General features: G+C 48.6%; 1 protein-coding gene across 2 annotated transcripts in view; it reads left to right on the top strand.

Moving 5' to 3' along the window:
- The window catches only part of WDR33 (WD repeat domain 33), a 935,332-nt gene that overhangs the window by 831,169 nt on the left and 88,590 nt on the right, over positions 1 to 15,573 (top strand). For both annotated transcript variants that reach the window (XM_069617826.1, XM_069617825.1), the window contains exon 17: positions 1,065 to 1,176. In XM_069617826.1, coding sequence (XP_069473927.1) covers positions 1,065 to 1,176 — 112 coding nt within the window. The remainder of the gene's footprint in view (positions 1 to 1,064; positions 1,177 to 15,573) is intronic.

The following is a 15,573-nucleotide window of genomic DNA, read 5'->3' as shown; positions in this document are numbered from 1 at the left end:
GCGTCCTATTTATAACATCCGGAGAAATCATCCTCGACGGAGGCCTTCAAGGGACATCGACCCAACGTCATAGACGCAGGACACCCTCTGCCGAAAAAGTTTCCGAAGTGCACAGCTGTGTACATTACATGTCAAAGATGTGTAATACGTTGGAGGAACATCCAGTCGGAAGAACCTCATCAGTTGGTAAGTATCTTGTTCTTTTCAAAAACAGTTTCACCAATCTCACTTGTTTGCAGCAGAATTCCCAACAAGTTATGTAGGGCAATAGTACTGTAAACATCATGCCAATAATCTTTACTATATTTAAAAGGGAATTCTACAAGATTTGCTGGGCAGCAAAGTATTTTTACTTCATGCACTGGGTGGTAAAGGGTAATGTTGCAGTGTCCCCTCAAAGTGGCCGATTTTACCCAACCATTGTTCCATGGGTAACAATGGGCTTCATTTTAGGTTCGGCGGTACGGGGGAGAAGGTGGTGGTGATTATGTTACCAGCGCTTTTTTCCTGTCAGTAAGCGATGTAATTCTGTCGAGGTAAATCTGGCACTTTAAGGCCAAATATCTGTGGAAGTTACTGTATCTGAATTGCTATTTGCAGTATTGCTGTAATTCTGCCAAAATCCCCAAGGAAAGAAAATGGGGATTAACACCACCCTTCCACTACTTGTAATCCAGTGGCAAACCCACAGGACCAAGTGGCGATAACGGTAAATAAACTTGGCAGGAATTAGGCGGATAACCACTGATTTACCACAAATGTATTTATCATGTTTGTGGTACTACAAAGTACTAGTTTTGTGTTCAGCGAGCTGTAAACATCAATTTCTGCGAGCACATTCCACTCATAGCCACATATCGGGATCGTTGTGTAAATATATCTTTTACATCGTAGAGGAACACACATTTTTATCAATTCCTCCTCATCCCGAATATAATAACTATGCTATGGTGGCTCTAGAACCGAAATCCCTGGTAAGTAAACTGGAAAGCTTTACATGTTTCAATTATGAAATTTCAACAATGGAAGAGAAACCAATATATTTTTTGCCTTTTTATCAACAGGGTGGACAAAATGTGGTGGTTCCACCTCTGATGCCAGGCATGGGACAACAAGGCATCCAGGGCCGTATCCCTCCTCTCAGCCAGATCAATTTAGGACCCAGTTCAAACCAAGGTAATTCATGTGTATTGCAATTTCCAGTCTGTTTAAACTGGTGATAACATAAGGATCAAACAGATCTTCAATTCAAAATTCTTCCAGTAGAGGAGAGGTGGGTATAGCTATTGCTTTGTTGCATTATAGTACCCACCTATGAAGTTTTGCTAAGGCTCATTTTGTACCCTCCTGTATTCTGAGAAGAATGTATTAATGAACGTATTGTAACCAATAACATTTTAATCTCTATGACCCCAGTGGGACTACATCACCAGCTACCCAATTTCACACAGCAAAAAAGGCTAAGGCAATGAGCAATACAACTGTAAAGACCAAGCTAATGGTCTGAAAGCCTCTTAGAAGTGGCTATCCACAAGATATGAGATTTACAATTGGTGTTTCCATTGAGAAGGTGGATACGTTCAATATTTGGCTGTATATTTTTTTTTCTTTATTGGTTTTACAACATATATAACAATCCCACCCCCCCCCCCTCCCCAGGTACAGTTGAGGGTTTATCCAGCTCTTCAGCATATGAGTCCACGGATTCAGTCTATATCTAGAAATTTGAGGCGCTGGGGGCACCACTGTGCTCGAAAGTACTCCTTCAAAAAGATCATTACCTTTCCCCAGTCCCTTGCAAGGTATTGTATGTTGTTCATGGCGTAGGTGGCCCATTCCAGGGCTACTATCTCCCACACTTTACGTAGCCAGTCTTGTATAGTGGGCATACTGGTGTTCTTCCATCTCTGGGCTATGGTGGTCATTGCGGCCAAGGTTAGGACAACTCTTGCTTTCTCTCAGCGCTTGGGCTAGATTGTCTTGCCCTGTTCCTTATAGGCTAGTAGGATGCGTTCCGGGGACCTATCCCCTTCCGTCCCAAATGCCTGATTTAAAGCCTGTCGTATTTCTTGCCAGAAAGGGCGTTTCCACCATATTTGCTCTGCCCTGCCCCTGTAGCCCCTCCAGCACTCCGCTGATGTTGTGTTCGGGTACATGCTGTGCAGCCAGTCCGGCGCGTAGTGCCACCTAGATTTTGTCCCAGGCTTCCTGTAGTTGCAACACTCTCGCTAGTTTCGTTATTTTACCCCATAGTTCACCCCATGCTTCCCTCATGATTTCTTGTCCTAATATTTGCTCCCAGCGTCGCATGTATGCCCATGGTGTTCTAGGAGTGGCGTCTTCTAGTATTCTGTAAAGATTAGTTATCAGCCCTTTTGACCCATCATTCGTCAGTATGAATTTCTCAAATGTTACTTTTCCGGTGGCTGATTTTCTAGTGTCCAGATTAATTACCCAGTGCCTCAGCTGTGCATAGCTCAGCCTCTCCCCCTCTCCCACCCTAAAGTCTTGTTTACATTCCTGAAAGGAGCGGACTACCTCCCCCTGGAACAGGTCCCTGATGACCCTGCACCCCCTTCCTTCCACTGATTGAATGCTCCCTTTTCCATTCCCGGTGTGAAGTCGCCATTCTGAAGTATAGGGGTGAATGAAGAGGGGAAGGTCGTGATCCTCTTTGTTTTAACCACCCTGTCCCATGTGTCTGCTACTAGTGTCGTAACGGTGCTCGCGTAAAGATGTGCTGGCCTGTGCTGCTTTGGGAGTCAAAGAACTTCTGAGGTCATGCTGTGCCACTGCCCGGTCATGGCCACCCATAGCTTCCCTTCTCCTCCCTTAAACCATTCTCTAATCAATCTTAATTTTGTGGCTTCATAGTATATTTGGATATCCGGGAGACCAAAGCCCCCCACCCTCCCTCTTAGGAGCCGCGAGTAGGCGTCAATTTAACCTAGGCTTGTTTCCATCCTAAATTAATTCGTCTATCAACTTCCTCAGTTCCCTGAAAAGGCTTGTTGGGAGTGCTTGTGGTATTGGCTGGAACAAGTATAGGAGTCGGGGGAGAACTACCATTTTCACAGCCGCTATCCATGATATTCTCAGATTCCTCCATCTCTGGAACTCCGTTTTGATTTCCTTCAACAGTGGAGGATAATTTGCATTGTACCATCCTGCTAGGTTTGGGGTGAGGTGAATTTCCAAATATCTAATCTCCCTTGGGGACCAGACAAACAGAGTGGACTCTTTCAGGGCCTCCCCATCTTGCCTTGCTAGTGAGAGGTTCATTAGCTCCGACTTAGTTATGTTTATACGTAGGCCCGACACTTCCCCAAACCGGTCTAACAATGTCCTCGCTGTCCTGATAGATTAGTTTCATTATTGTTAGCATCATGTCCACGAAGGCTGTGACTTTGTTCTTGCCCCCCCCCCCCCCCCCCCCCCCCCAGAAGGGTATTCCCCTCATCTCCTCCTTTTCTTGTACTGCCTGGAGAAAGGGTTCTAAGTATATTGCGTATAGCAATGGGTAAAGCGGGCACCCCTGTTTTGTTCCCTTAGACAGTTGCACGGCGCCCGTTCAAATGCTTTTTCTGCATCGAATGCCAGTAGGACTGCAGGGGTGTTTGTTTTCCTTACCTTTACTATCAAGTGTGCCAGCCTCCGGATGTTACCCGCTGTCTGCCTTCCCCATACGAATCCTGCTTGGTCCAGATGTATTAGTTCGGGGAGATGTCCCTCCAACTTGTTGGCTAATACTTTTGTATATGTTTTTGCGTCCACGTTTGAGAGCAATGGGCCCATATGGATGTACATTCTGTGGGATCTTTATGGGGTTTCGGGATCAAAGTCACCTTTGCTTCCTCCATTGTGTGGTTGATGCGGCCCAATTCTTTAAATGAGTGAAACAGCTGTCATGTATGGGATGAGTGTGGCGGCATATGCTTTGTAAAAGGCTGCCGTGTAGCCATCCCGCCCCAGCGCCTTATTTGGAGGCAGTTTCGTCACCACCCTCCTCACCTCATCCTCCGTTATGGGTTGGCTCAGAGCTTCTTGGGCTTCCCTATCTATTTGAGGTAGTTTGAGCTTCTCAAGGAAACACTCTTGTCCTTGGCTCTGGGTGTCTTGGGACGCGTAACGTTCAGCGTAGAATCCCGCCAGGCGCTCCTGTATGTCCTCCACACGTGTGAGGAGCCCTCCCTTACCATCTGTTAAGGATGCAATCGTATTTTCCGCCCCTGCCCCTCTCTGATGTCATGGCCACTGGACAAGGGCCCATGTTTTTATAACCTAAACGGTCCCAATGGACCCAGTCCTGGCGCCTCTAGCACCAGGCTCATGCAAAAGTGTGCTTTGCACACTTTGTACCTAAGGCACGTGCATCCAGGCCTGGCGTGGCAATTGGAGAACATTCGGGAGCATGTGCAAAAAACTCTGGGAGTGGCAAGGTGGGGCCAAAGGGAGGGGCCACGGCCAGCCTATTTAAGGCCAGCCCGCCCGCCTACTGGCGCTTCGCGTTAGTCTGCTTTCTGCAGCGTAACGCTTACTGCCGCCTTACCCGTTTTCCAGCTCATCTCATCGACGCGCATCCTCCTGGTTCCAGTCCATCATCTTCAGCACGCAACCTACCTACTTCCAGCTTACCATCGGTCGATGCGCATCTTACTTGGTTCCAGCTACACCATGGCCGAAAGCGCATCTTACCTGGCTCCAGCTACACCATCTGTGAAAGCGCGTCTTACCTGTCTCCTGCACTCCATCGCCTGCAGCGCTTCTCATCTTATCTGATTCCCATAGTCATCGGAGTCGGAGCGTGTCCTCCCCTGTTCCGTACGTCCAGCTACGAGGGAGCTCATCTTCCATCCATCTTCACGGAGCCATCCACCCAGCAACCGCGGACAGGTCTTCTGATAGCCGCTACCCGCTTGATATCGCCAGGGCATTCCTGCAAGAGAAAAGAACACACAAGTTTAGAAACTGCATAAATAACTTACACTTGGCTGCGCAACACCTGAGCCTTGCGTTCAACCCTGAGAGACAACTTACCTTCTATTTGAGAGCTTCGCTATCCTCTTGGGCACCATTGGACTCGCTCTAAACACTGCGACTCCATGCAGTCATCTTCACACCTATTGGGGAGAGAAAAGACATTGTATAAGAACTCGGACGATAATCATTGTTAAGAACACTTACCTTCCAAGTGGTTAGGTCCCAGCCGGTCTGGACCGCCACATCCACGGACCAGTGAAGCAACTAGGTCCACCGAAGGCGCCCCTGCTAATAAGCAGAAGAGCTCCTCCTTACAAGAATTCAGGGGCCGTACCAGCAACCGGAGCAGTCTACATTGCAGCTGCTGGGGGAGAGAACTGATCCAGGGGAGCCAAGTCCAGGGAGGGCTCCAACTGTACCCCAACATCCCCGCAGAGACCAGGTGAGCGTAACATCAGTAGACGCTCCAGTAGCGCATCCGCCTTGTTGGCCTCTGCATAGTACCGTTGCATGACAGAAGAGTGCCCCCCCCCCCCCCCTTACTGTTTTGTGCATAGGATCACAAGTTGCCCTATCGCTTGTCCATAGTTCCTTTGTGCTCCCCTCGTGAGGTTTTCTTTTGCTGCTCTTAGCCGTCTCTGCTTCAACTTCCAATTGTTTCTCAATTGCCTTCATCTGTTTGTCCCTATTGTCCTTAGCAGCAATGAGTTCCCCCCTGATTGTGGCCTTAAATGCATCCCATCTGGTGCTTTCCCTCATTTCTGTAGCTTTATTTAGCTTGAAGAATTACTTCATTTTTGTCTCAATATCCTCTAATCACCTGGTCTCTTAGCAGTGCCCCCGGGCATTTCCGCCCCCAGATCTTATGCTTCTGTCTCCAAAGCTCTGTCATGGAGACCAGTTTGTGGTTGGCTATTCCGAGAGGTCCCTCCTCCACTTCTCTCACCTTGCCTAGAAGCAGCCGAGATATCCAGATAGTCTATTCTGGATTGTGTGCCGTGCACACTCGATAAGAAAAAGTGTATCCCTCCTCTTCTCCCCTCAGCCCCCTCCACACGTCTCGCAACACAGTTCGTTCCATCCTTTCATGCAGTTCCACTGAGGCCATGGCTCCCCCTCCCCCTGGTCCTTCCTCCCCATCTATCTTTGCCCCTCTGCCATGCCAGGTTAATATCTCCCATTAAGAGCGTGTCCTCTCGCGAAATCCTCTAGTTTTCCCATTAATTCTCTCAGAAATGCGTCCTGCCCAACATTTGGTGCGTAGATTGATGCAATTGTGTATTTGGCCCCCATGTACGTTCCTCTCACCATTACATATCTACTGCACTTGGCCTCTGCAGATGCCACCTCCCCTCTCTTGGTGCCACTTGAGGCGTGGATTTGGTTAAAGCCTCTCATTTTTAGCCTTCCCTGGTCCCTCACCATCAGGTGAGTCCCCTGCAATCCCAGGACATCTATGCCCTCTCTTCTGGTGAGCCTCTCTAATTTTGTCCTCTTCAGGGTAGTGTTGAGACCCCTAACATTGTGTCGCCCACTTAAGTCCAATGCATCTACTGCCTCTAAAGGTTCCTTCTCCCCCCTATGTTTTGCCCCTCTGATTGGGACCTCTTCCCGGCCTTCCCAGTCGCTTCCGTTGCCTCCACTTTGCTGCCCCTCCACCTCCCCAGCATTGTCAGCGCTTCCGTCAGTTTTCTCCATTTGGTACACTTTCTTCCCCCCTCCCTGCACCAGCCCCCCCCCCCCGACCCCTGGAAGCCCTTGCCCTTCCCATTCCTTCTCCTCGCCTTCCTCGGGCATACCTGCCCCTTCTAGTTCCAGGACGTTTACCTCCTCCACCCTGCCCCTTTACCACCCTTCGAGGTCCACCACCCTTATGTTGACGTTCAGGAGCCTCCTTGTTCCCCTGTTCCAGTTTCACCACCCGTGTCTTTCTTTGTTTTTTGGGGGCTGTCCACTCCACTTTGCTCTTCTCCTCTTCTTTCCTACCGTGGTCCACTCCCATGGTCTTGGCCTTGGTCTATTGTCTGTGGCATGTGCTCCGACACTCGATTGGACCCCGTCCAGATCCAGTTGCATAATGTCATCCCCTTCTTGCACTGAGGTAATGTGTTTTTGTCCTCCTTCCCAGTCAAATACGAGGCCAAAAGGGAAGGTCCATTTGTATCATATCCCTCACTCGTTGAGTGCTTTGAGTACTGGGCCCATCGGTCGTCTCTTTATTAGTGTGCTGTTGGTCCTGAATGCTATTTGTTGTCCCCTATACATTATTGGTTCCCACTTTCTTGCTGCCTGCAGGACTGTTTCCTTTTGGGCATACCTGGCAAATGCAGCCGGGCCTTTACTCATCCTTCCTACCCTGTGGATGCGATCCAGTTCTATGGAGTCTGGGATCTCCTCTCCCAAGATCTCAGCAAAAATGGTCTGAACCTCTTTTTAGTTCTCTGCCCGACACTGATTCTGGAAGCATCTTCACTCTTATATTGATTCTGTGGGCTCTGTTTTCCATGTCCTCCATTTGGATCTCTAGTTCTGCGAGGCTAGGTCGAGACGTTCTATGGCTTCGCTGTTGGATGTTGCCTCTATCCACTTCTTGCAGCCCTTTTTCTAGGAGGTCCGTTATTTCCCCCAGCTGTCCTCTGTCCTGTCGTATTTCCCCTAGGGCCGTGCTTAAGGCCGACCTCATGAGTTGAAATTGTTCTTGAAATGCCTTTGCCAGGTTATTCTGTAGTGCAAGCATTTCTCCGCTGAAGTCACATCGCGATATCTGGGCTGATCCATCCATATCCTCCGGGGTGCTGCGTCCGCTTGTTCCTTCCAGGTTGTTTGGCTATCTCCCTCACGTCTTGTATTAGCCACATATTGAGGAGCGTGTCTGGTGCATCTCCCTGGGTCTGGGCCTCCATGCCGACTCTCCCCTTCGTTTTCGTAGCCATGGTATTCCCGGGTTTGGTGGTTTTGCCTTCTCTGTGGTTTCTTTTTCAGATGTTTGTCTGAATGACCGCTGTTGGTTCTGGGGCATGTGCTGTTTTCTCTGCTCTCTCAAAGGGCCCCCCACCCCCGCTCTCCTCCCTCCAGCTCTGCCTTTCTGCTCTGGGCTTTCTCTCTTCTTTCTGGGCTTTCTCTCTTCGTTCTGGGCCGGGGCCTAACTGGGCAGACTCGTCGGCCGGACCCCTTTATTCCCTTTTGGCCTCTGGCGCTGCTCTCCTGTTTCACCTTGCTGGGGCTGCAGCCCCTTTCCTCCTTGGATGTGCCCTGCAGTGGGTTCTACTAGGTGCCTGACTCATGTCGTGTTACCCCTTACATGGGGGTATAATGTTGGTGCGGCTGTGGGGTTCTTGCCTTTCCCCCTTCGTCTTTCCTCAACTTGCCTATATGGGCCTGGTGGCCTCTTCCTGGGGAGTCTTTGTGGCAGTGGTGTTTGTGGAGTAGGGGGTAGCCGGGGGCCTGGCATTCAGCCTCTGAGGCCCCCCCCCCTTTCTTGGTGGTCTCCACTCCTGGCGCCTTGCTGTTAGGCTCTGGCGGGCTCTAATGGTTGCTTGTCAGTGCTTGGGGGGGGGGGGGGGGAGAGGTGCTTTGTTGTCCCTATGAGTGCTCCCCACGTCCTGCCTCAATGGGCCTCCAAGTCCTCTGTGGTTGGGGGCTCCTCCTGCTTCTGCGTGTTGCCTCCGGGGCCCTCACACTCACCATCGCTCACTCTGCCGTTGCCTCTGGGCTCTGGTCAGCACCCCTTTCAGGTCGTGGGGCAGTCTTCACGTTGGTACCGTGGGCAGTGGGGGGCCTGACCAGTCGCTTCCTCTCTCTGCTGGCTGCTTCTTGGGGGTGGGGGTTCTGCTGCCCTCACCGCGGCCACAGCTCCTCTGGTCCCTGGGGCAGACGACGACTCTTGCGTTCCTCCTCCGGTCCGCTCACTCTCCTGATTCCGGTCGCTGCGGCCCCACAGCACGTTGATGGGGTCCGCTGCTTCTCTCCTCTCGTCTGGGGATTGCTGTACAGGCGTTCCTCTGCTCCCTAGGGCTCTGTCCCTCTCCAGCTCTGCTCCAGAGGAGGGGACTCCCTCAGCTCCACTTCTTGTTGGGGCTCATGCAGTGGCTCTCTTCCTTGTCCTCAGGGGGATCCCCAAGCTCCGCTCCTCCGATGCCCGTTGTTGGGTGGGTTGCCCCTCCTTTGCTTCTTCAGCCAGGGCTGCCAAGGTCAGCTTGCAAGCCCTTGTGCCCGCAGTGCAGCGTTCTCTTGTTTCCCCCTACTGCCTCTCCTCCGCAGGTTCTCTGTGCTATGGGGCCTCCCCTTGTGTTTTTTCTGGAATGCTGGTGGAGTGGTGGACACCTTTTGCAGCTGGGGCCTGGGAAGCGCTGTCCGCACGTCTACTCTGTGCCGGCGCCCATCTTGGAATCCTGGCTGTAATTTTTAATAGTAACAATGGTTGGTCAGCTCAGATTGAGAAGTCTATTATAGGAAGAATGGGTCGGTGGTGAATTTGTCCAAACGACTTAAAAAATAAATGCAGGTGTTCAAGGTTTATAGTGCACAAGCTAGAGCATGTATGGCGTTGAAATATCGGGGCGCAAAAATGTAGCATAATTAGAATGCAAGGAAAACAGAATTTATATACTTTTATTGGGTCTTCCTAGAAGTGCTCCTACAATTCTTGTTGGGATGGAATTGTCTCCAACTGAAATAACTCCTAATCTTAGATTAAAATTACTCTTGCATTGGGTGAAAATATGGAACAGAGCGTACATTTACAAACTATTACAAAGATATGCAAGATGTGATATGCATTGCTAGGGCTGACCAAATACTGTTAGGCAAGTTTCATATTTGTGATAAATCTTCCTGACATGTGTTAACCCACAACCTTTTTCTTGGACTTGGCGATTATTTTCCTGTGTCCCTAGGTGAAGGGAAATCTCTTTCCACTCACCTAGTCTTTTACTCTTTTTATTTTAATTTTTTAATTTTTTGGGGGTGACCTTTTTATGTCTCTCCTTAGTGTATGGTTGGAGTTGGTTTCCTATAACTTTTCGGCTTAGGTCGGGTTGCCCTTTGGGGCTTGGAGTGCTGGTGGGGGGAATACAATGTATCCCCTTGCTTGCTTACCTGTAGCATTTTTGTTACAATTGCAAGTTTACTTGAATGGCTGGTGGCAGTGCTTTTATCTTAGTGACTTTTTAGTCTGATTACTCGCAGGCTGTTAAATCGGCCTCGGCAATGCACAGAAAGGACACCATTCGGATAAAATGGTGGGCTGCTTTTTTTCCATTTCCTGTGTAAATGCTGTTTCTGAGGACTTCCCCTGCCATTCTAGGCTTAAACGACCTTAGTGGAAGTTTTCTCTTTGGCGCAAATCCTTTGGCTCCAGTGTCTGAGAAGGCAGGAAGTCGAGTGTTAGGGAGAATTCTCAGAAATGTGCTAATTCCCTCTACCTTGGAGACCCCCAGCAACTGGAATTTGAAGGCCATATTTTTTAATCTGAAGCGAGATCCCTATTTCCCCACTCTCTCATGTATTTTAATGTGATTTGGTACACTGTGTTTCTTCTGGTTGTGGAGTCTGACAAACTCCATAGGCATCATCTTTTCATGTGTGTTACACAGCACCTTCAGTGCAGTGACACAGGGATGTCTTTTAGACTTCCAAAAGGTTTAAATACCTTCTCTGGGATAAACTGTTTCCCAGAGAACGTAAGGTTAAATTGACTTTACTAATCTTTTAAATACCTAGACCCAGCACACACCATCTTCATATAGAGTGCTGGAGGGGTTACCTAGTATCCCCTGTGTCTAGAAACTCATGTAGCAGTCAAATGCTACCCTTTTCTATCGAAATGGATGTGGCAGTGGTTTTACATCGAACTACCATGATTTTTCCCTACAGCGAACACCGGTAGCTAAAAATCACGGGAGCCATGTTTTTCAAGATGGCGCCTTAAGCCCCTTTGTTTAAACAGGTCCCGGTCTTCTTTTTTCGCCATTTCTTTTTTGGAAAGGTCCTTCTAGAGTTTGTCTCTGCGCGCCAAACCAGGTTTGGTCCCTTTGTTCGTACACCTTTGGCAGGCTTCAGGACTGAAGACTTCCTCTGGCGCCTGAGTGTCTGGGGTGGGCAGGAAGTGAGGGAGGTGCCCGAAACTCCATGTGCTTAGTCTCCTAGGAGACCCAAATGCACTCTGGTGTGATTGGCTGGCTGACTGTCCGGCAAGGACAGCCACCCTGCTGGGTGAGTGACAGCTAGGCTGGAATGAAAGGGAGAAAAATGTTTAAAAGGCGAGTCTCTTGGACAGGAAAGGAGTCGATCACTGGAACGAAAGAACTGAAGAAGAGCTGGAAGAGTACGGCTGCTGCAACTCCTGGACCGTTGGTCTGCCCGGTGAAGCCCTGCTGCAGGTCGGAATTGCCAAGATCATCTCAACAGAGAAGCCCCTTCAAGGACGACTTCTTCCTTTGAGTTGGTGAGACCAATTATATCGTAAGCCACCTGGATACCATTCTCAATGCTGGTTAGGAATAACCAGGGTGAGGCATACATACCAGGTTGTGTGCTTGAATCTACAGCTAGTGAAGTGACTCTTGTTTGCTTTTTCAACGATCCTGCGCAGTGCAGGAGTCCCCTGACGTCGTCCTTCTTGTCCCATGACTGAGGCACATGAACAGAGATCTGCTGGACCTGCCAGGAACCAATGTCGTCAGCTGCATTTTGTTCTTCATACTAAGGTACTGTGCCAACCTGATTGAGAGAACGCCACTCTCGCTCTGAAAGTTCGTGAAACTTTCCCAACTTACAGGCCTCATCAGCTTGTGGCCTGACATATGATTCTTTTTCGCCTAAACTACTTTTGAGAACTTTTGCGAATGCTTTACTGTTTGATACCAGAACTGCTCTTTCCTATCCAGAATACTAGCCCATTGACTTTGGCCTGGCCTATTGACTTCAATTGAACTCCTCTGCTGAACTGAAACTATTTGCACTTGCACTGTCTAACAAGTGTATGTGAACTATTCTACTTACCTTACCCCTTTTGCTCACTTCCAAGTAACTGAACTGCCATGTGGCTCCTATTTCAGGTGAGCTCAATCGGTCTCAAAATCTTTTTGTATTGAAGTCTGTATTATTGTATAATATTAAGTTGTCTTCTGCTAGTGAAATGTTTTCTAAATGATTGTGTAATAAATGAATAAGTGTTTTTACCAAGAAACCTTGAGTAGAAGTGTTTACTTGAACCACTGTGATTGAAAGTCCTCTGTGTAACTACTTGTACTGCTCACGTTCACTTTGAGATAAGCCTGGCTGCTCAGCTCGCTACCAAAAACGGTGTGGTATAGACTTATACCAAAGGTTAGTTTGGCTTACACCTGTAGTCCTAATTGTGTGTGGTGGTCCCAGAGGGTACTGCATTAAATTCTGCCTAACAGGCTTGCTCAACAACTCCATGAATCTATGCTTGATCGACAGCCGAGATGCGCTCATTATCACCCAGTATATCGCAGAACCCGTGCACAATGCGGGACACTTCCTTCACACCATTTCCAGCTGTTCCAACCTCATCTCCGCATCCACCCCTAAACCCCTCATCTGGATAGACCGGTCTGCCATACCTTTCTCTCTCCTCACACGGAGGCCAACCCCACCCCTGCCACAGACCCCAAGGTCTCCTCTACACCTACTTCTCAGTTAAAGTGCTGGAACATGGTCAAGATACTACCAGACTTGTCTGAGGCGCTGTTATGCGCCCTCCCCCTCATTCCAGACCACAGATAGACACTTACCCATAGAGCTCTTCGACTCATGGCTAAATTACTTTCATCCCCCTAACCCCTTCCAAGTCTGCTCCCTCCCGTAAATGACCTACTCCTAAGTGGTTAATCCACGCCTGAAGACTTATAGCCGCTCCCTTGAACTCAAATGGTGAGTTTCCAGAACCCCACAAAGCAAATCAGTATTTGCCACCACCACCAAAATTACAAATCCGAGATTCGAAATGTCAAAAAAGCATATTATAATAAAAGCATCATGAACTGCTGTGGTGGCAGCAAAGAGTTCCAAAGGATCATCCTAGATTTCCTGAACCTTTTCTGCACAGCAGCCCCGACTGCCTCCTCTCAAATGCTCTGCAGCTCCCTCTCTGAATATTTCCACAAAACAGCCCTAGACAGGATAACCACCCTCACCGCCAACTGTCCATCTGCCCAACACCCTCCTTACATGAATCAAACGTCCACACCCCCATAAATCTCCCCCGCACTCCCTCCAGAGAACCCTTTGTTCTGCTCTTTCAACCCTCGAGCAAGGAGTTTGTCAAACTACTATCTAACAGCCGACCATATGGCTCTCCCCTCGACAGTTGTCTCGGCTCGCTCCTCAAAGGAATCTTCACCTCCACTTGTGCTGAACTGGCAAAGTCCATTCTTAAGGACTACCTCACCTCTGGCAATTTCCCAGAGCCCTTAAAAACTGCACATGTAAACCTCCTTCTCAGAAAAGCTTGCCTCTACCATCTCCTACCAATCAACTACAGGCCCATATCCAGTACCCATTTCCTTGCAAAGCTCATCGACGGCACTGCGTACTCACAGCTGAATGGTTTCGTGGAATCAATCTCCTAGACCCCGTCCTCGCCACAGAACTTAAACTACACTGAACTCTGTCACACAAGATTCAGAAGGATGTTTAGCACTTGTTCATTTTGACCTCTTGGCAGCATTCGACACCATCAACCACATGATCCTCCTTGACAGACTGCACTTTCTAGGAATACGCGATTTAGCACTCATCTGAATCTGCTTGTTCCTCACTGACGGCAAATCACTCTTCTCCCCACTTTCCTCTCCACCGCACGCCCAGTGACCACTGGAGCACCGCAGGGTGTCTGCCTCTCACCCCTTCGCTTCAACCTTTACATGACCCCTCTGCCCAGGATCTTCAGCCAACACAACCTCACCTGCTATAACTATGCAGATGACAAGGGAATTCCTAAATCTCTTGACCCTCGTCCTGACCTAGCAGCATATCTCATTGACAGCTAGATGACGACGAACGATCTCCTTCTGAACCCAGGGAATAGGTATGCAGCAAAACTGCTCTAGTCCCACAACAAACTCCCTGGCACCCTCACTTGTGCTCCCACGACCACCACCACTGTAAAAGACCTTGGCTGCATAAGGGACTTGGAGCGAACTCTATCTCACCACATCAATAATGCATCCAAATTCTGTCATTTCCACCACAGGCTTCTGAGACGCATCTTTCCTTACAACACCTACCCCCAACAGACTGCCTGCTATTATGTCAATTGTCAGGTCCAGACTTGAATATGCAAACTCCCTCTATCTGGGTACACTGGCCTACCAACTAAAACTACAAAGAGTCCAAAACTCTGCTGCCAGACTGCTTCTTGCATTGGGACGAAGGCAGCCACATCTCAACTGCACTCCGCACCCACATTGGACATAGAGCTTTGTTAGGCAAGATTGTATGCAGTACCCTGTGGGAGATTGCACCAGCCTTGTCCTCTTGGCAATAGTTAACCCACCCTTTGGTATAAGCATTTACTACACAAGTTGGTAGAGTGACTGAGCAGCCAGGCTTATCTCAAGAGGGGTCAATGTGAGCTGTAAGGTTGTAACATAGTTTCACAGTGACAAGTATCCAAATAAAATGTGTACTCAAGGTTTCTTGATTAACCAATTATTTATTAATTTAAGTCATTTTGAATGAGCCTTCTTTAGAAGGGAGCAAATATGTAACACTTAAAATATAAAATACACACTGTTTCAATAAATCGGATATCCTTTTGGGTGGCACACACACTTCCTACACCCCCGGGTGACTTCAATAACTAGGACACTGTGGACATTGATATATCACTGGTACATTTAAAGCAATACTGAGTTTGGTGTCAAAAAGGAAAAGGTTAGAGGAAGAAACCATGGTTAACAAGTTTCTCAAACAGGTAAGTACTTTTAAACCCCCAATGCAATAGAGATGAACCCTTTTCCAGCTATACAAATAAAGAATGTATGAATTTTTGGAGGGACACATCACAACAATCAGAGGTTAGAAGCGCCTATCAAATAGCCAGGACTGCCAAAGTCAATTGAGCAAAGTCTAGGGGAGCTGAAGTTCTTCTTGAAGGTATGCAAAAGGTCTTACACAATGTTATAGAGAGTTTTTGTTGAAAAAAGAAATCACTGTTGGGCCATAAACTGGGAGGCTCGTGAAAGGTTGAGCTGCAAGCAACTCTACAAAAGGCAGTAAATTCAAACCTCAACGGAGGGCAAGCAAACTACACAACAAGAGGCAAGTACCCCTTAGCTCACAGTACCTTAGGTCTGAAGAAATTTGTTCCAGCTGGCTTCTGTTCCTGTTGTAGTATGGCAGATCCTGTTGTTCCTGGGTCTCGGGCGTAGGGACAAGAGGCAGGACGTCAGGGAATTCCTGCACCATGGTTTGAAGGTCGGTGGCAGCAATGGGCAAAGTGCAGATCAGCGGCACTTTGTGGTTTCAGCTTCTCGCGACTAGCACCTGTGCTTGGAGACCCCCAACCGGCCCATAGCCGGGGTTTTCCCAGGAGCACTTTAAGACAAGATAGCAGCACCCATG

Source organism: Ambystoma mexicanum, chromosome 10, assembly GCF_040938575.1.
Source record: "Ambystoma mexicanum isolate Mex_15411 chromosome 10, UKY_AmexF1_1, whole genome shotgun sequence".
Lineage (NCBI taxonomy): Eukaryota > Metazoa > Chordata > Amphibia > Caudata > Ambystomatidae > Ambystoma > Ambystoma mexicanum.
The sequence above is the reverse complement of the archived record's forward strand: the minus strand, read 5'-3'. Positions and strand labels throughout refer to the sequence as shown.